General features: G+C 47.1%; 1 protein-coding gene across 4 annotated transcripts; it reads left to right on the top strand.

Moving 5' to 3' along the window:
* The first annotated feature begins 17154 nt into the window (after nt 1-17154).
* Nucleotides 17155-23044, top strand: IFT22 (intraflagellar transport 22). Of its 4 annotated transcripts, none has more exons than XM_047839420.1 (5): nt 17155-17297; nt 20943-21019; nt 21135-21224; nt 21667-21929; nt 22582-23044. In XM_047839420.1, the coding sequence occupies exons 1-5, from the start codon at nt 17259-17261 to the stop codon at nt 22728-22730; spliced, it is 618 nt and encodes a 205-aa protein (XP_047695376.1). In that variant the 5' UTR covers nt 17155-17258; the 3' UTR covers nt 22731-23044. The 4 variants fall into 4 exon arrangements, with proteins under 4 accessions (XP_047695376.1, XP_047695377.1, XP_047695378.1 ...); XM_047839421.1 differs by having other exon boundaries at nt 17156-17297; nt 21727-21929; XM_047839422.1 differs by lacking the exon at nt 17155-17297 and adding an exon at nt 18036-18113.
* Nucleotides 23045-23728: the final 684 nt, after the last annotated feature.

Raw genomic sequence — 23728 nt, 5'->3', positions numbered from 1 at the left:
TACTCCAGAAGAAGAAAATGATGGTAGATAAAATGAGATTGAAAATGGCTGATAATTGTTGAAGCAGATTATGGGTATATATTTGAAACTGTCCATATTAACAAGTTAAGAAGAGGAGAGGAGAGGAGGGAGGGAAAGAAAAAGGTGGAGGAGGAAGAAGGAGGAGGGAGGAAGAAGAAGGAGGAGGAGGAAAGAGGAGGAAGGAGGAGGAGGAAGGAGGAGGAGGAAGGAGGAGGAGGGAGGAGAAGGAGGGAGGAGGAGGAGGAGTAAGGAGGAGGGAGGAGGAGGAGGGAGGAGGAGGAGGGAGGAGGAGGCAGGAGGAGGAGTAAGGAGGAGGGAGGAGGAGGAGGGAGGAGGAGGGAGGAGGGAGGAGGAGGAGGAGGAGGAAGGAGGAGGAGGAGTGGAGAGGAAGAGGGAGGAGGAGGAGGGATGAGGAGGAGGGTGGAGGAGGAGGGAGGAGGAGGAAGGAGGAGGAGGGAGGAGGATGGAGGAGGAGGAGGGAGGAGGAAGGAGGAGGGAGGAGGAGGGAGGAGGAGGAGTAAGGAGGAGGGAGGAGGAGGAGGGAGGAGGAGGAAGAAGGAGGAGGGAGGAGGAGGAGGGAGGAGGAGGAGGGAGGAGGAAGGAGGAGGGAGGAGGAGGAGGAGGAAGGAGGAGGGAGGAGGAGGGAGGAGGGAGGAGGAGGGAGGAGGAAGGAGGAGGAGGAAGGAGGAGGGAGGAGGAGGGAGGAGGAGGAGGAAGGAGGAGGGAGGAGGAGGAGGAGGAAGGAGGAGGAGGAGGTCTGTGTGCTTCCTTCCCCGCTAAAGGGTTTAGAAGCTTCCCTCTGAGATGGAATAGTCTGGTCCCCAGCTTGCTTTATTTCCCTGATCAAGATTCACTGGCAAGCCTCCAAGTGACATAATTTTCACCTTCAGGATGGTCCCACCAAGGCAGGGGTTCAGAGTTGAGTCCTGGCATCACACAGCCTCTGTTCAAATCCTGGAGGGCCTCAAACAGATTAATCTCTGTGCCTTGGCTCTATCTTCCATAAAGGAGAAATGAAGGTGTTAAGGGTACCTACCAATTAGATTTATTTATATATACATATACTTGATCATATACATATGTATGTATACGTACACATATATATATTTGAGAGACAGAGTGCGCCCTCATGCGCATGCACACAGGCAGGGAAGGGGCAGAGGGAGAGAGAGAATCTCAAGCAGCCTCCACGCTTACGCGGGGCTCAATCCCACGACCCTGGGATCATGACCTGAGCCGAAATCAAGACTGGACCCTCAACTGCCTTCGCCATGCAGGCGCCCAGTTGTTGATAATTTTAAATGAGTCAGTAGGTGTGAAATGCTTTAAATTGGGTATGGCACCAAGGACTCAACTCAACAGATGTTAGCTGATCTCATTAGCATTGATACAGACGGTGTTCTCCCCTGGGCAGCCTCACCCTCCCGTCCACCACAACTTGGTGGCCAAAGTGTTCCTGTCTCTTGCTCCGCAACTTCTCTTCGGCTGCGTGACATATCCCATATGGATGCTAAGAATCCCCTCCGGTGGCTTGGCCCGTTTTCACACGTTCCTAATTTCAAATTAAATTCTCTTGTTTTCATGGTCTTTGCCAGAAACAACGTGATAAATCCCCATCATTGTTTTGAGAGCCTTCAGTTGAGTCAAAAAAACTCTCTTATTTATTTAATTTAAAAAATTTTTAATGTTTATTTATTTTTGAAAGAGAGAGAGAGAGAGACAGAGCACAAGCTGGGGAGGGGCAGAGAGAGAGGGAGACACAGAATCCGAAGCAGGCTCCAGGCTCCGAGTTGTCAGCACAGAGCCCGACGCGGGGCTCGAACCCATGAACCGCGAGATCACGACCTGAGCCAAAGTCGGATGCTTAATCTACTGAGCCACCCCGGTGCCCCTAACCATGTGTTTCTGATGTTTTGACATCTAAGGCCTTGTTGACCCTGAAGAGACTGCCCCTGTCAGTGCTGGCTAATTCCCAGAAACAGGAAACCATTAGTCGTGCCTTTCATATACAAGCCAACGAATCCAGAGCCCATATCCCAGCCACCCCCTTTACTGAAGACTCACATGCTGGACCACTATCCCCCCCCTCCACCCCAATCACCCCAAGGTTAAGTGCCAGACCACTAGGGACAGCCCCTACGCCCCCAAGCCTGCTGAAGTTATTCAAACTAGTGAGCTGAATCCCTTTTATCTTGCCATACTCATTCGTTCCGGCAGAAACCACAATAAGGATTCTTGTCCACACTTCCCCCTCACTCCCTCTGCTTCATACCTGGTGCTTATATCCTGGTGCTTCCCTATGGCCCGCCCACCATGGGGGATAGATATGCACTATAACAAACTATCTTTGCTTTTTTTTTTTTTTTTTTTTTTTTAGATTTTTAGAGAGAGAGAGAAAAAATTTCAATCAGGCTCCACACTCAACACGGACCCTGACGTGGGGCTCGATCTCACGACCTTGGGATCACGACTGGAGCAGAAGTCAAGAGTCAGATGCTCAAACCACTGAGCCACCCAGGTGCCCCACGAACCATCTTTTCAATGACAGTCCTCTCCTGATCTGTTGTAAGTATACGTAAGTAATAATAAAGCCTACTTTATGCAGGTAGCATTTATTCAGAATCATCTTGGTTAAATTTCAGAGTAGAGCCTGGCCCAAGAAGAGAGAATGAACCCAATTTGAAACTGTGTTAGGGAAGTAAGTCTTTCCATGAGTGTATAACGTTTGCACAGGCCACAAGCAGACCTTCTAAAGGGCCCACGGGTGTGGAACACCTGGGTGACTCAGTCGGTTGAGCGTCCGACTTTGGCTCAGCTCACGATCTCACTACTCGATCATCTTGCTACTCGTGAGTCGGAGCCCCGCGTCGGGCTCTGTGCTGACAGCTCAGAGCCTGGAGCCTGCTTCGGATTCCGTGTCTCCCTCTCTCTCTGTCCCTCCTCTGTTTGCACTCTGTCTCTCAAAAATGAATAAATGTTGAAAAATTTAAAAAAAAGTTTTTTTTTAATGTTTTCAGGGGTCCACCGGTGAGTCACTGTCATCCCCAGTCATCGTCCCCTACAGTGTCACACGCCTCCACGATCTGATTTGCTCTTGAACGTAAACACAGTGTGGAAGGGGTAGAAAGGAAGGCCTCGTTAAGTGGTAAATGCCGTTGGCATTTGCAGCTGCTGTAGGCACATCCAGCAGCCTTCGTTTTAAGAAACTATAACATACTGTACAGAATTCGGAGCAAACTAAGTCGAAAAAGCAGGAAAGGAGCTAAATTTAGCAGGAGTGAAATAGCTATCTATAAAGAAGTTAGGGCGGGAATACACGGTGTGTTAGAGGCATCCATGCATCTGTGATAGCGTAAACATCTCAGTGATCCTTCCTTACCAAAAAAAAAAAAAAAAAAGGAAGACCACAAAGTTTTAGTGCTCCAAAGGTACACTCGGCATAGTGGGCAAACCCCTGTGATCAGGGGCAGGAAGAGGGCCAGTCCAAAGCATCAGAAAAGTGTCACAAAGACCTGAGAGTCTACACCGGTGGTAGCCACTGAAAGTCACCCGCCGACTGTGTGCCAAGAATTACACCGATTGTTTGTATGTCTCATCTCGTTCCATCCTGTTAACAACCGTACAGGATTGGTGTGCGCCCCATTTCAGTGAGGGGGAGACTAAGGCTCTGTGTTAGTCACGTATCACTACCCATAACAGATTCCCCCCAAACTTAGCAACTTACAGAGACAGTGAACGATTGCTCTCCCATACAGCTTCTATGGGTCAGGAACGTGGGCACAGCTGGGCGGTTCTGGCTCGGGATCTCTCATGAGATTGTAGTCAAGATGTTGGCCCCGGGGCTGCACATCTGAAGGCTTGACTAGACTTGGTGGACCCGCTTCCAAGATGGCTCACTCACACGGCTGTCAGCGGATGCCAGTGTGTAGGCAGGAGGCAGTTTTTCCCCGCATGGGGCTCTACAGGACCATCCACGTCCTCAAGACACGGCAGTGGGTTCACCCCAGAGTGATTGACCAAAGAGGATCGAAGGCAGCAGCTACAATGTCTTTGTATGACCCAGCCTCAGAAGTCACACATCCCTCCATAACTGGTTACACAGGTCAGCCCTATTCAGGGCCAGAGGGGACCACACAAGAGCTTATGTACCAGGAGGTGAGGAGCACAGGGGCCATTTTGGATACGGGCTTCCACCGGACCCAAGAGTATAAGTGATTTTCTTTTCCTTTCTTCTTTTTTTTAAATGTGTATTTATTTTTGAGAGGGAGACACAGAGACAGTGGGAGACGGGCAGAGAGAGGGAGACCCAAATCCGAAGCAGGTTCCAGACTCTGAGCTGTCAGCACAGAGCTTGACGCGGGGCTCGAACTCACGAACTGCGAGATCACGACCTGAGCCGAGGTCCGACGCTTAACCGACAGAGCCACCCGGGCACCCCCTATAAGTGATTTTCTTAAGATCACTGAGCTCATTTCAAATTCTACCTTACTCCAGAATCAGCACTTTCTCTACCACACGACCACCTCTCCAAAGCCTGCGTGCAGCACGTCACCGAATGAAGACAGAGGATCCTGGGTAAAGCCACATCCCTGTTTCGTTGTTTTTGCCAAAAGTTTTATCTTCGATTCACTGGAGGGAAAAAAAATTTTTTTTATGTTAGAGCATAGCTCAGGCTTTCTAATGGGAATCGATGAAAAGTAAGTTTTACCTTATTGATTCTGCCCTAAACCAAACTTGCCGAACTTCATCCCTGGCTAGAGCTTTAAAATAACAACAATAATAAGAGAGGCCTACAATAATAGAGAACAGAAAATTTCCAGGTTACACACCGTGGTAATCCTCTCTCTGATCCGTGATCGCTCCTATCTCTGAGAGTTGAACTCAGTACGTCCAGGTCTCTGTGTTGCGCGAGCGGGTGATTGAAGGGCATTTTTATTCCCTTGAATAACAGGAAATCTACCGATCATTCTCCAGTAATAAAAACTGCATGTGTAAGAATTGTGACCAGGGAAGGTCAACTCAAATTAAAGATTTTATGACTAGCGGCTATATTAAATCTTTTCAACAATTTATAGAAAGGATTTGAAATATGTCAAACGTGTTTCTTTACGTTTTTTCAAGGGAGAGATTTTATTGCATCAAGTCACAGAGTCGGGAGAGAAATTACTCTTAGATCATCCAGTCCTGGCCCTGCTGGGTATTAAGCCATCTGAGGTCAACCTCTTCTAATTAAAAGGAAAGTCATAAAGCAAAGTATTTCAATAATCCACAGTAATAATAATCCCAAATTTATACAGTGCGTATATCCAAGAAACGTAAAGCAGTCACATTTTTTATTTCTCTCACCTGGAAACAAAAACGAAAGCCCCAAGGCAAGTGTAAGGGAACATTCATTAACTTAAATATTTATAGAGTAAGGGCGCCTGGGTGGCTCCGTTGGTTGAGCATCTGACTCTTGATTTTGGCTGGGGTCGTGATCTCACGGCCATGGGATCGAGCCCCATGTTGGGCTCCATGCTGGGCACGGAACCTGCTTAAGATTCTCTCTCTCTCTCTCTCTCTCTCTCTCTCCCCCCCTCTGCCTCTTTCTCCTGCATACACTCTCTCTCTCAGAAAAATAAGTTAACATAACATAACATAACATAACATAACATAACATAACATAACATAATGAGATTATAGATGAGAAAGCACTTGACAAGGCGAGAAGCACTATACAGGTTTGGTCTCCCTGTCTAGTCTAGGAACTGCCTGTGGACAGTGACTAGGCAGATTGATTTCTAGAAGGCAAGTATCTGGCATCAATCTTCCAAAGCCCCAGCCAGAGATCTAAGTATATGTTTCATGCTCGAAAAAGCGGGGGTCGGGGCACCCGGGTGGCTTAGTCAGTTGAACATCCAACTTCAGACCGGGTTGCAGTCTTGCAGTTCGTGAGTTCGAGCCCCGCATCAGGCTCTGTGCTGAGGCTGCCGAGGTGCCCCCCCTACCAATTTTTCCAGGTGTGAAAGGAACAATGCTTTTTGAGGTTCCTTGGACTTCTGAAACTTTTCATTTTTAAAATAAATACAAAAGAATGTGTATACTATTTGATGGTTACGAAGTGATGCTAATAAAATTACCACCTGGGTGGTGCCTGGGTGACTCACTCCGTTAAGCGTCTGGCTTCAGTTCAGGTCTTGATCTCATGGTTTGTGAGTTCGAGTCCAGCATCGGGCTCTGTGCTGTCAGCACGGAGCCCGCTTCACATCCTCTGTCTCCCTCTCTCTCTGCCCCTCCCCTGTTTGTACTCTCTCTCAAAATAAATAAATAAACTTCAAAAAAAAAAAAAAACACCTGGGAACATGTAACAATGTCACAAAGTAAAGAGCTCCTAGAAAGATTTCAAAAGGACACAGAAACCAGCCTGAGGGGCCTCCCAATGGCCAAATCAAGGACTATTTAAGCATCAAATAAATAAACAATGATGGCGATAGATTATAACCGAGTGAATAAAATAGGAAATCAAGAACCAGGAGTGTGTGAGTGTGTGCGTGCGGGTGTGCGATATAGAGATATAGATGCAGGGATTTGCACTGATACATACAGATGTAGATAGATAATCACATGACCCAGCAATTCCACTCTGAGGTATTTACCCAAGAGAAATGAAAATACGTCCACACAAAGCTTTATTTCTAGCAGTTGTGTTTATCATAGCCCCAAAGCTATAGACAGCCCAACCCGCGTGACCATCAACAGGTGGACAGATAAATGGTCGTATATTCACATGTGGACTATGACTCAGCAATAAAAAAGGAATAAAATACTGATACACACAACATGTCTAAATACCAAAAATATTACCGAGTGAAGGAAGCCAGACACAAAAGAGTAAATATTGTGTGATTCTATTTATATGAAATTCTACCACAGGCAACACTAATATCTAGTGACAGAAAGTACAACAGAGGTGTCCTGGGGCCAGGGGCGGGAGGGAGTTGACCACAAAGGAACGTGAGGGAACTTCGTGGGGGATGGGAATACTCTGTGTCTTAGGTCTACACGTTTTTCAAAATTAGAAGATACTTAAAATAGGTACACTTTAATATATGTTTTGTTTAAATTTACACTTAAATTTTTTTTTTCAACGTTTATTTATTTTGGGGACAGAGAGAGACAGAGCACGAACGGGGGAGGGGCAGAGAGAGAGGGAGACACAGAATCGGAAACAGGCTCCAGGCTCTGAGCCATCAGCCCAGAGCCCGACGTGGGGCTCGAACTCACGGACCGCGAGATCGTGACCTGGCTGAAGTCGGACGCTTAACCGACTGCGCCACCCAGGCGCCCCTACACTTAAATTTAGTAATCAACTAAATAATACTGTTTTGTTTTGTTTTTTAAAGGACAGACAGTAGAAGGGAGTGCCTGGCTGGCTCAGACCTTAGAGCATGCAACTCTTGATCTCAGGGTTGTGAGTTCAAGCCCCACATTGGTGTGGAGGCTATTTAAAAAAAAAAAAAAAAAAAAAAAAGGACAGATTTTAAGGTAAAGTATTTGTTGTTCCTTAGTCCTTCCTTAATTGCAGGTGTGATGCCTGGAGGCACAGCAGCTACCTTGTGACTATGAGGTAAATTAAACTAACAGACACCAGAGAAAAAAGGGGGAAAAGAAGCTGGTGCCTGAGGCCATTTTTGAGCTGCCAAACCCCCCCCCCCAGACTGTCAACCTCCAGACCTTCTTGTCACTGTAAGAGTTTTGTTATTTCAGTCAAATTAATTCCCAACCAAAATACGAAGTCCCTCCATCCAAATTCTTCCACTCTGCCTTCATTTTTTAGCAACTGAGAATGCATCCCTCCTCCTCCTCCTTCAGAACGCCAAAGCAAGAATTCAAGCACGTAATCTGTACATTTTGAAAATGGCGGATACACAAAGTTAATTATGGCCAGAGGCATCCTGGGGCATTCAAAGGGGCCAAAAGGAGTTGGACAACAGGCCGAGAAACAGCACAGAAGTCTTAAGAGACAGGAGAAGAGGGAGGGAAGATCCCACAAGAGATGCGGATGGGAATGAGACTGGATGGGCAGGCGGAAACCGATCGATGCGAGGCTTTCAAGCAAGGCTTGTCCAGTGTCACAGGCTAAGGAGCCCTGCACCTGGCATTTTAGGCAGCATCACTGATCAGTGGACATTAACATTTCAAGAAGCCATGTCACATTGGGGTTAACAACTATTTTTTGATATGCTATGTTTTCACTTCTCTTAGCTTGTAAACTATACACTCTTTCATAATCCTTTTAATGGTTACCCTGTATATGAAAGCGTGCATTCTTGACTTACCAAAGTCTAAAGTTAGCTGGGATCCTTACTCTTTTCCTAAATATTGCAAGGCATTTAGAACACTTCAACCCCAGGGCTCCTGGGTGAGTTCAAGACCTGCATTGGGCTCCTCCCCCTGCTTGAGATTCTCTCTGCCCTCCCCTGCTCTCTTGCTCTCTCTCAATATAAATAATATATATCATGTATATACTTATACATGATATAACACATTTGTTTATATAGCATATAAATCTGAATATGAAATATAATGTGTATTTTTAGACCCAATAAGACATTTTTTTCCAATAAGACATTATTATATTATACAGTCAGTATTTATTTATTTACTTATTGTAATGACAGGACTTTTTTTTAATGTTTTATTTCTTTTTCGAGAGAGAGAGGGCATGAGCAGGAGAGAGGCAGAGAGAGAGGAGGGCAGAGGATCCAAAGCAGGCTCCGTGCTGATGGGCTGACAGCACAGAGCCCGATGTGGGGCTTGAACCCATGCACTGTGAGATCACAACCAGAGCCAAGGTCGGACGCTCAACTGACTGAGCCACCCAGGCACCCCAATAGAGTCAGTAAAGTTTATCTAGCTATTTACCATTCTCCCTGATGTTTGTTTATGTCCAAACTTCTACCTGGGTCATTTTCTTCTCGCCTAAAAGACATTCTTTATTATTTCCCTTAGAGCAGGGATCATGACCAACGCTCTTATTTTGTTGATTTGAAACCGTATTTATTTCACTTCATTCTTTTTGTTTGTTTTTTGCTCATTTATTTTTGAGAGAGAGAGAGAGAGAGAGAGAGAGAGAGAGTGCAAGTGGGGGGGGGGCAGAGAGAGAGGGAGACACAGAATCGGAAGCAGGCTGCAGGTTCTGAGCCGTCAGCCCAGAGCCCAACGCGGGGCTCGAACTCGCGGACCGCGAGATCGTGACCTGGCTGAAGTCGGACGCTCAACCGACTACGCCACCCAGGCGCCCCTATTTCACTTCATTCTTAAAGGATATTTTTGCTACATGTAGATCTCTCATCTGGCTGTTATTTCCCTTCAGTGCTTTAAAGATTAATCATTCTTTAGTCGTCTGGCTTCCAATGTTTCTGCTGAGAAAGCTAAGAGTCTGAGGACTGCATTTTTGAAGACAATGTGTCTCTTTTCTCCAGCTACTTTTATTTATTATTATTATTATTATTATTATTATTATTTTAACATGTATTTATTTTTGAAAGACAGAGAGAAACAGAGCATGAAGTGGGGGAGGGGCCAAGAGAGAGACAGGGAGACACAGAACGCAAAGCGGGCTCCAGGCTCCAAGCTGTCAGCACGGAGTCCGATGCGGGGCTTGAACACATGAACCGTGAGATCATGACCTGAGCCGAAGCTGGTCGCTTAGCCGACTGAGCCATCCAGGTGCCCGTCTCTGGCTACTTGTGAAGTCTTCTCCTTGAATTTGGTTTTCAGAGGTTGTACTTGGTTCATGCCAACCTACAGTTTTCTTTTTGATTTATCCTGCTTGGATGTTAGGCGGGCTTCTTTAATCTGTGGCTTCATGTCTTCCATCAGTTTTAGAAAAATCTCAGCCATGAGCTCTTCAAATATACCTCTGCCCATTCTTTCTCTCCTCTCCTTCTGAGGCTCCAACTAAAAGGATGTCACAGCCTTTCACTGAATCCTCCATATTTTTATCCTCTCTTCTGGTTTCTCCATAGTTTTTTTCTCTCTGTGCTTCAGTCTGGATACTTTTCTCTGACCCATCTCCTTTGTCACTAATTCTCTCTTTAGCCTTTCCAATTTACTGTTAAACTCATTTTTAACCTTTGTTTTTCTATTTGTTTCAGTTCTAGAATGTCTACGTGTTTTCTTTATCCATGAGTATACATAAATACAAAGATATAATTGTATAGTTTCGGGTTTTCTGCTAAACTGTTCACTCTTACTTTGATCTCATTTAATCTTCCGATTTTTTTTAATATTTATTTATTTTTGAAAGACAGAGAGAGAGACAGAGTGCGAGTGGGCAAGAGGCAGAGAGAGAGGGAGACACAGAATCCGAAGCAGGCTCCAGGCTCCGAGCCGTCAGCACAGAGCCCAATGAGGGGCTTGAATCCATGAACACCAAGATCACGACCTGAGCCGAAGCTGGACGCTTAACGAACTGAGCCACCCAGGCATCCCAATTTTACTTAAATCCTATTTTTTACTTAAAAACTCTAATGTTTTATTTCCTAGTCTAAACATAGAAAATCTGTATCTGATAATTCAATAATCTGAGCTCCTTCTTGGTATGTTTCTATTATTTGTTGCTTATGGTTTTGCTTTCCGTGTCACTTTGTCTTTCATGTGTCTGAGTATCTTTATTACGTGCTGGACATGGTAAGCCCAAAACTGTATAAATAATTCATGGCCCAGGATGATGTATCTTCCTCCAGAAAGGATCTCTGTTTCCTTCTCCCAGGTACCTGGGACACTAGCACTTCTGGGTCACCTTCACATAAACACAAGTATTATGACGATCTGAAGCCAAGCCAACATCCCTGTCTGGACTCGCCTACTCCCACTTTGTCTTGATCCTGGGGTTGACCCCCAAGTGGGGGGAGGTTCATCAGTGCCCCGTTTCACCTGGCAGAACTTAGCCTTCATTCCATGGCCGCAAGTCCCAGGAAGTTCTATTGTTCAGCCTTTCAGCTGCTTGGCTGTCCCCTCTGAAATATGTAAACACAGTGAGGGGAAGTCCAGCCCCAAACATGGGGCTCATCTCCATGGGCCTTCATCCTCCTCTGATCCTGGGAATTCTTCACTAGTCTGTTCTTTCCCTGGTATCTTCAGGCAAATGGTTTTCTATTTTTTGAGCTTTTTAATTTATTCCACAGTGAAAGAAACAGTATCCAAAGCATCTAGACTGCCTTTACAGGAAGGCACAAAGTACCGTGTAATCAATCAATACATTTAAGATGGCAGGGATTTCTTTAGGAAAGCTATTATTAAGTGGATGGTGTTTTAGAATCAGCATCTCATAGTCACCTCTTGCCACAGGCAGCCTCTAAGATGGCCCCAGATGATACACACATCTTGGTATTCATGCCCTTACATAATTCCTTCCATTCGAGTGTGGGCTGGACCTCATGATTTGCTTCTAAAGAACAGAATATAGCAAAGGTGATGGGCTATCAGTTATAGGCTTAGGTTACAAACTGGCTTCCCCCTTGCTCACCCTCTCTTGTTCTCTCACTTGCTCACTCTCAGAGAAGCCAGCTGCCGTATTATAAGCCACCCTGTGGAGAGGCCCACATAACAGGTAAGGGAGGGAGGTCTCTGGCCAATAGCCAACAAGGAATTGAGGCTCTCAGACCAACAGTCCACAGGCACTGGATCCTGCCAATAGCCAAATAGTTGATCTTGGAAGTAAATCTCTACCCACACCCCCGTCAAGCCTTGAGGAGGCTGCGGCCCTGGCCACCATCTTGAATGAAGCCCAGTGAGAAATCCCAAGACAGAGGCACTACTGGGTCAGGCCCAGATTTGGACCCACAGAAATTGTGAGACATAAATGTTTACTATTTTAAGCCACTACGTTTTGGAGTAAATTGTCACACCATGATGATGTACTGGACATCCAATTCTCTTTCTAACCTACTCCAGTCTTATTTTCTTCCTCATCACTCCACTGGGACCATTTGTCAAGATTACCAACTCTCATGGCAATACATATTATTGACAAAAATGAATGCTGGTGGAACGTTAAGCACTAAACCAACCAAGTGGCCAGGTAATCTGGCAAGAGCTATTACTATTTAAAATACACATATCCTGGGGAGCCTAGGTGGCTCAGTCAGTTAAGCATCCGACTCTTGATTTCAGCTCAGGCCATGATCTCATGGTTCATAGGTTTGAGTCCCATGTCTGGCTTCTCCAATCCAACCAGTGGAGCCTGCTGCTTGGGATTCTCACTCTCTGCCCCTCCCCCACAATATAAGTAAATAAACGTTTAAAAGAAATAAATTAAATTAAATTAAATTAAAAAATAAAATAAAGTACACATATCTGGGGTGCCTGGGTGGCTCAGTTGGCTGAGCATCCAACTTTGATTTCAGCTCAGCTCATGATCCCAGGGTCGTCTCTCTGTCTCTCTCTCTCTCCCTCTCTCTCTCAATAAATAAATAAATAAACAAATACACATATCCTTTAACCCTGCAATCCTTTCTGTTCCATAGATTCCATAGAAGTGAGAGTACCAGTCTGTAAGGCCATACACTCAAAATCATTACTGCAGCAATGTTTTTAGTGTCCTTAAACTGGAACCATGTTGAATGTCCATCATTAAGAAAACATCTGAATAACTGATAAATTCAGGCCATGAAACAGCCTACAACCTTTAAAAATAGAACTACAACAAATGACTTTGAGCAATTTCTGCACGGTATTGTTGAATGAAGAAAATAAAATACGGAATACTACTGAGGATGTGATCCCATTTTTGTAAAACAATGCCTTCCCAAATACTGTGTGTGTGTGTGTGCGTGTGTGTGTGTGTTCATCAAATGAACTGAACTTGGTATGCTTATTTATTCAAACAACTTTATTCTTTTTCACAGTTATTTCCTTCAAACCCTCTCCTTAGACTAGTTAATTCTTCCCATCCCCTTAGATGAAATCTCAGGCACTTCCCAGAACTTTTCGGTCAATCCCAGGTAACAACAGTAAGATATAATCCAGCATGGGTGCCCTCTGGAAGTAGCAGGTGCCTCATGCTAATGTGTGTCCCACTGGAGAGTTTTGGGGGTTCCTGGGACATGACCAGTCTGACTGTGTCTTCCCTCCAGGCATCCAGTAGTCCACCTCCCAGGGGGTTCTCACAGGCAAGATCCAAAATGACTCAAGGTCAACTCTTTCCCACCTCAGGTCCCTAGGAAAGTCTCCTGTCTCCTTTGCAAGTCCCGGTGCATCCTCTTTCTTTCCCTACCCTCTTGCCTCGGACCAGATCTTTCCATGGCTCCTCACACCCTGATTCCAGGGGACACAGGTTCTGTGAAGTCCCATCTGTCACTTGACCAAGGTGAACAAACGGCATGCTCTCCTAAGAAATTTTCCCTCCCTCCGTCTCTCTTTCTCTCTCTCTCTCTCTCTCTCTCTCTCTCTCTCTCTCTTTCTCAGCTCTTCGATAATCTCCAGGTGATGTGCTAGGTTCTATAGAAATGGACGAAAATCTGGAGCACACTTAACACCTATTGTCAGCCTTTACGGCCTCGGCCAAAATTGGGATAGCCATGTTTTAGCAACCTGTTATAGACCAATATGCAGATAGAGCTATGCTGAATGGGATTTTAAAAATGCGTGAAGAAAAATATCGAAGGATGCACTCCAGGTTGTTATCAAGGAGTAAACTCCTTGCTGGGAGTTTACTCATTATCTCTGCACTGGAACAAAGACTACAAGTGATAAAGAGGGAAGAGGAGAGGTCAAGGGTGAGGTGAGGGCGCCAAGCCAAAGGACAAAAAGAGAGAGAGATTGCACCAAAAGAGAGCAAGTGCATGATCATATTTAGCCATTTTTACAAAAGTACATATACGTGTGGACATATGTTTAAAGATTTTAAGTGAAGGGGTGCCTGGGTGGCTCAGCTGACTAATCGTCCGACTCTTGATCTCGGCTCAGGTCATGATCTCGCAGTTTATGAGACCCAGCCCCACAATGGGCTCCGTGCCAACAGTGCAGAGCCTGCTGGGGATTCTGTGTCTCCCTCTCTCTCTGCCCCTCCCCTCCTCGCACTCTCTCTCTCAAAACAAAGAAACATTCAGGGCCCCTGGGTGGCGCAGTCGGTTAAGCGTCCGACTTCAGCCAGGTCGCGATCTCGCGGTCCGTGAGTTCGAGCCCTGCGTCAGGCTCTGGGCTGATGGCTCAGAGCCTGGAGCCTGTTTCCGATTCTGTGTCTCCCTCTCTCTCTGCCCCTCCCCTGTTCGTGCTCTGTCTCTCTCTGTCCCAAAAATAAATAAACGTTGGAAAAAAAAATTTTTTTTTTCAAAATAAAGAAACATTAAAAAATAAATAAATCAGGGGCACCTGGGTGGCTCAGTCAGTTGCGTGTCTGACTCTTGATTTCAGCTCAGGTCACGATCTCATGCTTCATGAGTTCGAGCCCTACGACGGGCTCTGTGCTGACAGCATGGAGCTTTTCTTGGATTCTCTCTCTCTCTCTGCCCCTCCTCTCCTCTCTCTCTCAAAATAAATAACTTAAAAAAATCATATTCAAAGATAGTAAGTTGTAAGTATTTTTTTTGGAAGTGATCAATGACCTCCACTTTACCTAAAATATCTGATGGCCGATCCTGTCTTCTCCTTACTTGACCTCACTGGATCTCGTAGAAGTGTGTGACCCGAACGGTCACCTGCTCTCTTGCAACACTGTCCTCGGTCGGCTTGCATGATGCCATACTCTGCTAGTTTTCCTCATACTTCTCTGGCTGTTGGCAGCCTTCTTCGCCAGATTCTCCTCTAAATAGCAGTGTCCCAAGACACTCTCTGTCTGCCCTTATCTTCTCTGCCTATAGTTATCCTTACTTGTTCCCATCTAGTCCGTGCCTGCAACGCCACCTCATACAGCTGACTGATATCTTCTCCAGTTTATAGTCCTGACCTCCCCCATCAGGTATAGAATCTTATCCCATTTCGCCCTTAACATCAGACAGGCATCTCATCGCTAACATAAGCAAAACAGGATTCTTTATCTTCCACCCCTAACCCTGCTCTTCCCCCAGCCTTCTCAAGTCTGGAAATGGCAAAATGTTCACAAAACCATATAAGTCAACGTCCTGGGAGTCTCCTTACCTCCTCTTTCCCTCACACGGGGCACGTGATTCATCAGCCACTCCTAGGGGCTCCACCTTCACAATGAGTCCCTGATCTAGCCTCAACTGCTGCCACCAGCATCCCTCTCTCAAGCTGCATGATACCCTCCAAGCTGGCATCTGTAGGTCCACTTTTGTCCCCTTTGTTCCAGCTGCTCAGCAGCGGCTGATCACTTTTAAAATCATAAATCAGATCAGGCCAATCCCCTGCTCAAAACCCTCCATACTGACTTTTCAACTAGCCCGTTTCCTAGCCACTGTCAACCTTCCCTTCCTCTACCCCTGCTTCTTGGAGAAAGTAATGGGCAAGGCTAGAAATCTACATTCCCCAGATTCCCTTGCAGTTAGGGAGGCCATGTGATTCAGTTCTAACCAATGAGACTTGATAGGGATTCTAAGAAAGCAACTGTTTCCCTGAGAAAAAGGAAGAGTGTAATGCCATACATCTTTTGACCCTGTTTTCCTTTGTTTCTGCCTGGAAAGCGAGTACCCAAAGATAGAGCAGCCATGTCAAAGATGTCAGGACAGGAAGGGAAAAGGGATCTTGCTCCTTGAACCGCGGCATCAGCCTTTGAATGGCCATCCCTAGACTTGTTACATGAGAAAAAATACATAAATCCATGACTTGATCAAATTGCTGTGATAGAGTTTCTATTGCATGTAGCCAGATACAGTTTCTGGCACAAGCTTCTCATCACTTGTTTTTAAAAGAAATTCCCAAGGCCTTACATGATCTCTCCAACGCATACCCTACCATTCTCTATTATTCTTCCCACACCAGCCTCATAGACCCTCTGGGCTGTTCTTGGTACATGCCAAGTTCATTTCTGCCTCAGCGTCTTTGCCCTTGCTGTTGTGCTGGCATGCTCTTCCCTGAGACCTTTCGCATGGTTGGCTTGAGTCCCCCCCCCCCCCCCCCCGGCCTTCACTCAGCTTTGTGCTTTAATGTCAGCTCTGGACCAAGATCTTGCCTCGACTACTCCATCCAAGATTGGTTCCTTCACAGTCTTTAACTCTTTAGTGATTTATTTTTATTCAGTTATCACTAACTAAAATTGTCTCTGCCTGAGAGTATGTAATTTATTTTCTCGCTTCTTTAATGTCCATCTATTCCACTGGAATGAAAGCTTCAAGGGGTACAGGCACATCCCCAGTACCTGGAAGAGTGCCTGGTATGAAGTAGGCATTCAAAAGTCATTTGTTTAATCAACGAAACAATCAATTCACGGCATCCTGCAACTGAGATGCAGTCTACCTTACACCACTCAGCAGTTCTTTGTAATAAAAACACTGTATACTATCCTACTATAAGTTAAAGAGGCGGTGTTGGGTTTATTTTTGGTTATTTTTGTCATGCCAGCCCTTTTTCGGGCTACCAAATTTGGAATCGGCACTCTGGACACATAGACACTTAATTTCATGGCCTCACCTGAAATTCTGGACCGGCTCCGCAATTTAAGGCTCATCTAACGACAGAACTTTGCAGCAGGGCGTCCAGACATCTGCACTGACACTGAACAACGCCCGCCATGGTCCTGCTTTCTCCCAGATCACCCAAAGGACGGTGAGTTGGTGAATCTGTTCAGAGACCAGAGACTCGTTTTTTCTCGGACCTTTTCTAAATTGGGCCAGGGCCGTGATCACAATGTGGGCAGTATCATGCCAGAGTGATAAAGGCGTCGGAAGGCCTGGTCCCAACCCCAGCTCACCAGCTACATGGCCAGCCTGAGTTCACGGGGTCCCAGGGAGGAACACACATCAGGACGTGCAGTCAGTTCCCTCCCTATAAAGAGAGAGGCGGGACGTGCGAGCTCTGCAGTCCTCCCGGCTCAGAAGCGAATCTGGATGCGAGTCTTTCGCTTCCCTTCCACCTCCTGGTAGCCTTGCACGCCCACCTGTGGCCGGAAGACGCAGCCGCCAGGCCGGAGGCGGGAGCCCATCAACTAGCCCTTCGCGCGGCCGGCCCCGAGCGCCGCGGCCCCGCCCACTCCCGTCGGCCCCCGCGGGCCGCTCCCGTCGCCGTGGAAACGAAGGCAGCCAAGCGGCGCGGCGGCTTCCGCTCCTCCGCGCCGGGGAGGGCTCCGGGCGACCGCGATGCTGAAGGCCAAGATCCTGTTCGTGGGGCCCTGCGAGGTGAGGCCCGGCCGGCGGGGGCGGCGGGCGGGGCCCGGGCGGGCGCGGGGGCGACCCGGGGCTGTGTCTGGCGCCAGGAGCCCCCCCAGGAGGCGGGAACCTCGTCCCCCCGCGCCCACCCGGTGTGCGCCGCTGGCCTCAGCGGGAACTTGGCGCCCCCAGACCTTGACCCGGTTTTCGTGAGGCCTGAACGTCGTGAGTGGCGTTTTGGAAGCCGGGTCTAGGTTCCACGACTCTCCTTTGCCCGTGAGGTTGGCCCTAATGAACATGCCTGTGGGACAAGAAAAGCAGACTGTGTTCGCTCTCAGTGTGTGTATGGTGGTGGTAGTGGGAATTAAATCTACGTGTGGACGTCATACACAGGAATAGAGTCCCTTGGACTAAAGCTAAGTGTGGAAAACAACAACGACGTGGAAATAGCCAGTGAATAGTCTCCATCTCCTGCACCCATCGCGACTGGCCCGGAGGGCTTGTGAAAAACACAACGTGCCAGTCCTGCCCTAGGGTTTTGATTCAGTGGGTGTGGGAGGGGTCTCAGAATCTGCCTTTTACTGACGCTGTTCGTCCAGGGACCCCGCGTTGAGAATCACTGTAGTATGTGCATATACGGAGAGATGTGTTACTCATCTTGAGACAGGGAAAGTCGCCTCAAGCACAACACAAAACTGAGGAAGCCTTAAAAGAGATGACAGCGAAGTTAAGCCTGGGGAAAGCATCTGCAAAACACATTACAAAGAAAGAATAGGTAGCAAGCACGAGGGAAGTCTCCAAATCAGTAAAGAGAACTCCACAGAAAACCGAGCAGAATCTGTGCACGTGAGTACAACTGGCCAGTAAGTATAAGAAGCTATTCAGCCTACAGTTAACAAGAACACAAATTAAAACAAGAAGGTGACCCTAATTTGCCCATCAGAGTGGATGCAAAAAGGTTAGAACACTGGGAACATGAAGCATGAGGATGCTTGTAAGGAAGTGAGTACTTTAGGATTCGTTGATGGGGCATTGATAACAGCTTCTTTGGCAGTCCAATGATTAACTTTAAAACGTGCAATAGCTTGCAGGGCACCTGGGTGGATCGGTCGGGTAAGCATTGGCCTTCTGCTCAGGTCATGATCGCCGGGTCTCGTCAGGCTCTGAGCTGTCAGCTGGAGCCTGGAGCCTGCTTCAGATTCTGTCTCCCTCTCTCTCTGCCTCTCCCCTACTCGCACTCTCTCGTCCTCTGAAAAATAAACCAAAAAAAAAAAAATTTTTTTTAATGTGCATAGCTTGAGGCACCTGGGTGGCTCAATTGGTTCAGCGTCCAACTTAAGCTCAGGTCATGATCTCACGGTCCGTGAGTTCGAGCCCCGCGTCGGGCTCTGTGCTGACAGCTCAGAGCCTGGAGCCTGCTTCAGATTCTGTGTCTCCCTCTCATTCTGCCCTGCCCTGCTCACACACACACACTCTCTCTCTCTCTCTCTCAAAAACGAGAGTCCGCCTTCCCTGACCACCCAAAGTCCCTATGATGTTATCCTGTTTGATTTTTTAATTTTTTTTTTAGTGTTTATTTATTTTTGAGAGAGAGAGACGACCTGAGCAGAGGAGGGGCAAAGAGAGAGAGAGAGAGAGAGAGAGAGAGAGAGAATCCGAAGCAGGCTCCAGGCTCTAAGCTGTCATCACAGAGCCCAATGCGGGGCTCAAACTTGGAAACAGTGAGATCATGACCTGAGCTGAAGTCGGATGGATGCTCAACCGACTGAGCCACCCAGATGCCCCGATTTTTTAATTTTTTTTCAAATCGAGAGAGCAAGCAGGGAGGGGCAGAGAGAGAGAGGGAGTGAGAGAGAATCCTAGGCAGGCTCCATGCTGCCGGCATGGAGCCTGATGCAGGGCTCAAACCCACGAACCTCAAGATCATGCCCTGAACTGAAACCAAGAGTCGGACACCTAATTGAGCCACTCAAGTGCACCATCCTGTTTGATTTTTATTCTAGTACTTAGGACTATTTTATCGTATGTGTTACAACAGCACCTGGCGGGATAGACACTTAAAAATACCTTACATACCAAACAGGCAGCTTCTTCATTTTCCCAGAAGAATCCTTCCCCTCAATCAGTTGGTTTTGGCTAACGTGTATATACACTTTAAGGACATAGACGAAATATATCAATACACCTTTATAATGTTTTATGTATACATTTAAAGGAACATTAAGATATATATTAATTTGGAAATGCTGTTTCATTCCATACTTGCATTTCATGATAGCTTTTTTTTAAGTTTTATTTATTCATTTCGAGAGAGAGAGAGAGAGCATTCACATGGGCAGGGAAGGGGCAGAGAGAGAGAGAGAATCCCAAGCACAGAGCCCCACTTGGGGCTCGAACTCATGAACCATGAGATAGAGCTGAGCCGAAACCAAGAGTTGGATGCTTAACCAACTGAGACACCCAGGTGCCCCTGGTGCCTCACGACACAGTTTTAAAATTCAAGCCCTTCTCCTGCACCTTGGACACCCAAGTTAATTTTATGACTAGAGCCACTTTTAAAACACATCACAAAGCCCATCATCTGAGTAGTTTAGGATATAAGGACTTTTTGAATCTGTGTATGACCCGGTTCCTGGAAATGTACTCCAGCCCGAAGAGCCATTCCTACAACATCGGGCCATTTGCTTTATGTGTTCATCCTATAGATAAACATTCGTGATCTCCCCAAACATAACCACTCAACTGTGTTATTTTTAAGTGACATTTAATTTGTGAGGCCGCATGCTCGGGAAAAATTACTAGCACCGTATTAAGCCCTCATCCCCCCCCCCTCTTTTTCTGATTCTTTCAAGTGACTTCTACAAGCCCCCCAAACTGGCATTGATTGAAATTGTTCTAGCCAAGCAATTGTTCAAAATAAAACAACCGAGAGAGCAGGGCCTAATTTCAGAGATTTTTACAAGGACTCAAGTGTAAGAGATTCCCTTCTGAGGAATAATTTGGGGGGAAGAAAAACACCTTGTCTTACATCCGAGCATATACAATATTTGTTAAACGAATGGCACAAATGTACAGAAAATACCTGAAAACGGATCACAGTCATTACCTTTGGGGAGGGAGTGGTGCGGACAGACAGATGGGTGTTTGGGGCAGAGGGCCCCGGAGGGCTGTTTTGTTACTAGCGACGTGTGGGACTTGTATTATCTAGAAGGAGGAACGGAGGAATGGCCCTGTGTGACAGTGTGGCACAGCCAGCCACTGAGGGACCCAGCTCTGCCTTTGAACTTCTCTGTGACCTTGAGGAACTCCCTTTCCCTTTCTGGGCCTCAGGGGAGGTTTCTTGATGCGGAGAGGAACGTGGCAGCAGACAGACTCACGCTAACAATTCCTTTCTGTTCTCAGACAAGTTAACGGAGAGCCAGCCAGGGACGTCAGCGTGGGTAAGGTCACCCAGCGGCAGAGACAGCATTAGAACCCCATGCACCCCAGGTCCCAGGGCAGGCCGTGCCCACCACGTACAGTAAGGCAGCGAGCTCCTCCCAAGCGGAGAGAGCCCTCTGCCGTGGCAATCCCGTGGTGGCCACCACGCCCGGTTCCAAGCCGGCTACTGGAGGCTCGCTTGTGGTTAGTTTCCTGCCCTTCAGCACAGCCCTTTTATCATTTTCACTTCCACAGAGTGGAAAAACCGTTTTGGCCAACTTCCTGACAGAATCTTCTGACATCACCGAATACAATCCGACCCAGGGAGTAAGGTGAGCCCCGACAAATCTGTCTCCCCGAGGGCCCCCCGCTTCTCTGGGTGACAGTGGCATCCCAAAAGTATAACGTGCCCGAAGCAGAGATGCTGCCTCTGTTTTTATTTCTTAGGATCCTGGAATTTGAGAACCCGCACGTCACCAGCGACGACAAAGGCACGGCATGTGAATTTGAGCTGTGGGATTGTGGCGGTGACCCCAAGTACGTACGTTTCCTTTAAAGAGGGTTTGCTTCATCAAATGGCTCACAACCCAGCTGCCCGCCAAGCACCCTGGACCTGGGGCCAGCACACTCCCTAGCATGTATTAGGGGCTTGATCGATTATTTGGTGATGGGCACTGCTCTTGAGAACTTTAAGGATCAGGTTATGACACAATGAGAAGTCATCTGTCAATTAACACGAAGACGTTATTTTTATAAATTGTTTTGATGTTTACTTATTTTTGAGAGAGAGAAAGCGTGAGCAGGGGAGGGGGAGAGAGAGAGGGAGACACGGAATCCGAAGCAGGCTCCAGGCTCTGAGCTGTCAGCACAGACCCCCACGTGGGGCTCAGACTCGCGAACCACGAGATCGTGACCTGATCCAAAGTGGGGGGCTTAACCGACTGAGCCACCCAGGCGCCCCAAGACATTATTTTTAAAGTCCCACAGGTAGAAACCAGAAGCACCTAACATCCGCTCTGAATCCAGTGCTGCCTTGCAGGTTCGAGTCTTGCTGGCCAGCCCTGATGAAGGATTCCCACGGGGTGGTGATCGTCTTCAATGCCGACACCCCAAGCCACCTGAAGGAAATCGACATGTGGTATTCCTGCTTCGTCCAGCAGCAGCTCCTACAGGACACTCAGTGTCTGTTGATCGCACACCACAAACCAGGCTCCGGAAGTGATAAAGGAAACCTGTCTTTGTGTAAGGAGCCTGGAATTCTCTTTCCCGCTCTTGTCTTGAATGTTCTGGTCACTTGCATATTGTTCTGGGTCTTTGAAACCAGCTGCTATGTGCAATTATGGTGCACCTAATGTGTCCTAGGCATTTGTTTTTCCTACCATGTAAATTGGCATCCCAGCTTAGAAGATCTGTCCATCATAGCATCCAGGCCAGGAAAGAGACTCTTTAAAAGCAGGCAGACACCAAGGGGGGGAAACCTGGTTTTAGCCACTCATCAGTACTATTAGGGACATTCTTTCCTGACTGGTCTTTTCTCCAGAAAAACTCCCATTAGCATGTAACACACACCATTACAGAGGTGACAAAGTGCTCATGGAAAATGACTCGCAATATTCAGAAATCTCTTCCTTTCTGGTGTAAGAACAAAGAGGACCTGGAAGTGGACGCCAGGTGGCAGTGTGGTGGCATTATTTATTGAGCACCTGTTATATGCCAAGCACTATGGTGAGTGCATCGGTCGAACCTTCATCTGTGAAATCATGGCAGGCAAGACCCACCTTTATTTTTGGACCCTAGAAAGTTAAACAAATTGGCTTTAAGACTCGGGTCAGCGGGAGCTAGAAATGGCCCCTGGTTCAAAGCTCATGCCTAATTACATTGTTTCCTCCTCAAGCACCCCCCTTGAACAAGCTGAAGCTGGTGCACTCGAACCTGGAGGATGACCCTGAAGAGATCAGGGTGGAGTTCATAAAGTATTTAAAGAGCATAGTCAATTCAGTGTCTGAAAGCAGAGACCGGGAGGAGATGTCGATTATCACGTGACCAGCCTTCATCCGGACTCTTCCGCGTTGCAGATGGGGTCAGCTCATTTCCCAGTGCACATCTAGAATCTCGTCCAGCTATTGATGTGTCCTCCCCGTGGCCGTAGAAGAGCTTTTCCTTGCCTGCTCTAAGGTACCAGTCTACCAGGGAGTTGACTCCTACCGTTCGTTCTCTATCCTTCGTTCAGTTGAGAAAATCCTATTGTCGAATTCTGATTCCTTTGCCCCGGATCTCTCCAAGAGCTGGAAAGCTGAGGTGTTTTTCTTTCCTCTTCCTAGACGTCAAGAGGAATTATAACTGTCCGAGCCAAACGATACAATAGTAGTTTCATTCGTGTGTGTTGGTTTGAATGGGATTTTCATTCCTTAATTCACTCAACAAATGACGACTTGTCATGTTACACTGTTCTAGCCGCCGACCACGTACAGCATGAACAAAACATAAAAATCTCCACCCTCGTGGAACTGCCATTCTGTTCCTCTAGATAGTGGCGAGGTTGAGTTCAGAAATTAAGTACTGCACCTTAGATATGGGGAAAAGTTACGGATTCTGGATTTTCTATAATTGGTCTAAAGCCCACGCTCCCATCCTCCTAGATAATGGGGAGACCTGGACCACACTTGAGGCCAGAGAAAGGTACAGTTGATCCTCATTCATGGGTTCTGCATTTGCAGATTGCCTACTGGCTGAAACGTATTTGTAACCCCCAGACCAACACCCAAAGCGCTTTCACCATTATTCAGAGTGGCAAAAAATCTGAACCCCAGACACGCGCATTTCCAGCGGAGGCTGATCAAGGCCACGCTCTGCCTTCTTGTTTCAGCTGTCCTACTGTAAACGGGTGTCCCTGTCACAGCCTGTTTAGCGCCACATTTTCACATTTGTGTGCTCTTCGTGAGTGGTTTCGCTGTTTAAAATGACCCCCGAACACCAGCTGAAGCACTGGCTGGTGTTCCTAAGCGCAGAAAGGCTGCGATGTGCCTTACAGACGAAACAAG

This window comes from Prionailurus viverrinus, chromosome E3 (assembly GCF_022837055.1).
Source record: "Prionailurus viverrinus isolate Anna chromosome E3, UM_Priviv_1.0, whole genome shotgun sequence".
In the NCBI taxonomy this organism is placed as follows: Eukaryota; Metazoa; Chordata; class Mammalia; order Carnivora; family Felidae; genus Prionailurus; species Prionailurus viverrinus.
Note: the sequence above shows the minus strand (reverse complement) of the source record. Positions and strands in the feature narration are given on the sequence as shown.

Excerpts from the sequence above, each read along its gene's own strand:
- IFT22 (XM_047839420.1), top strand. The coding sequence starts at position 17,259 with ATGCTGAAGGCCAAGATCCTGTTCGTGGGGCCCTGCGAG. Across the intron at positions 17,298-20,942 it reads TGTTCGTGGGGCCCTGCGAG|AGTGGAAAAACCGTTTTGGC; the intron begins GTGAGGCCCGGC and ends TCACTTCCACAG. Across the intron at positions 21,930-22,581 it reads TAAAGGAAACCTGTCTTTGT|CACCCCCCTTGAACAAGCTG; the intron begins GTAAGGAGCCTG and ends TTCCTCCTCAAG.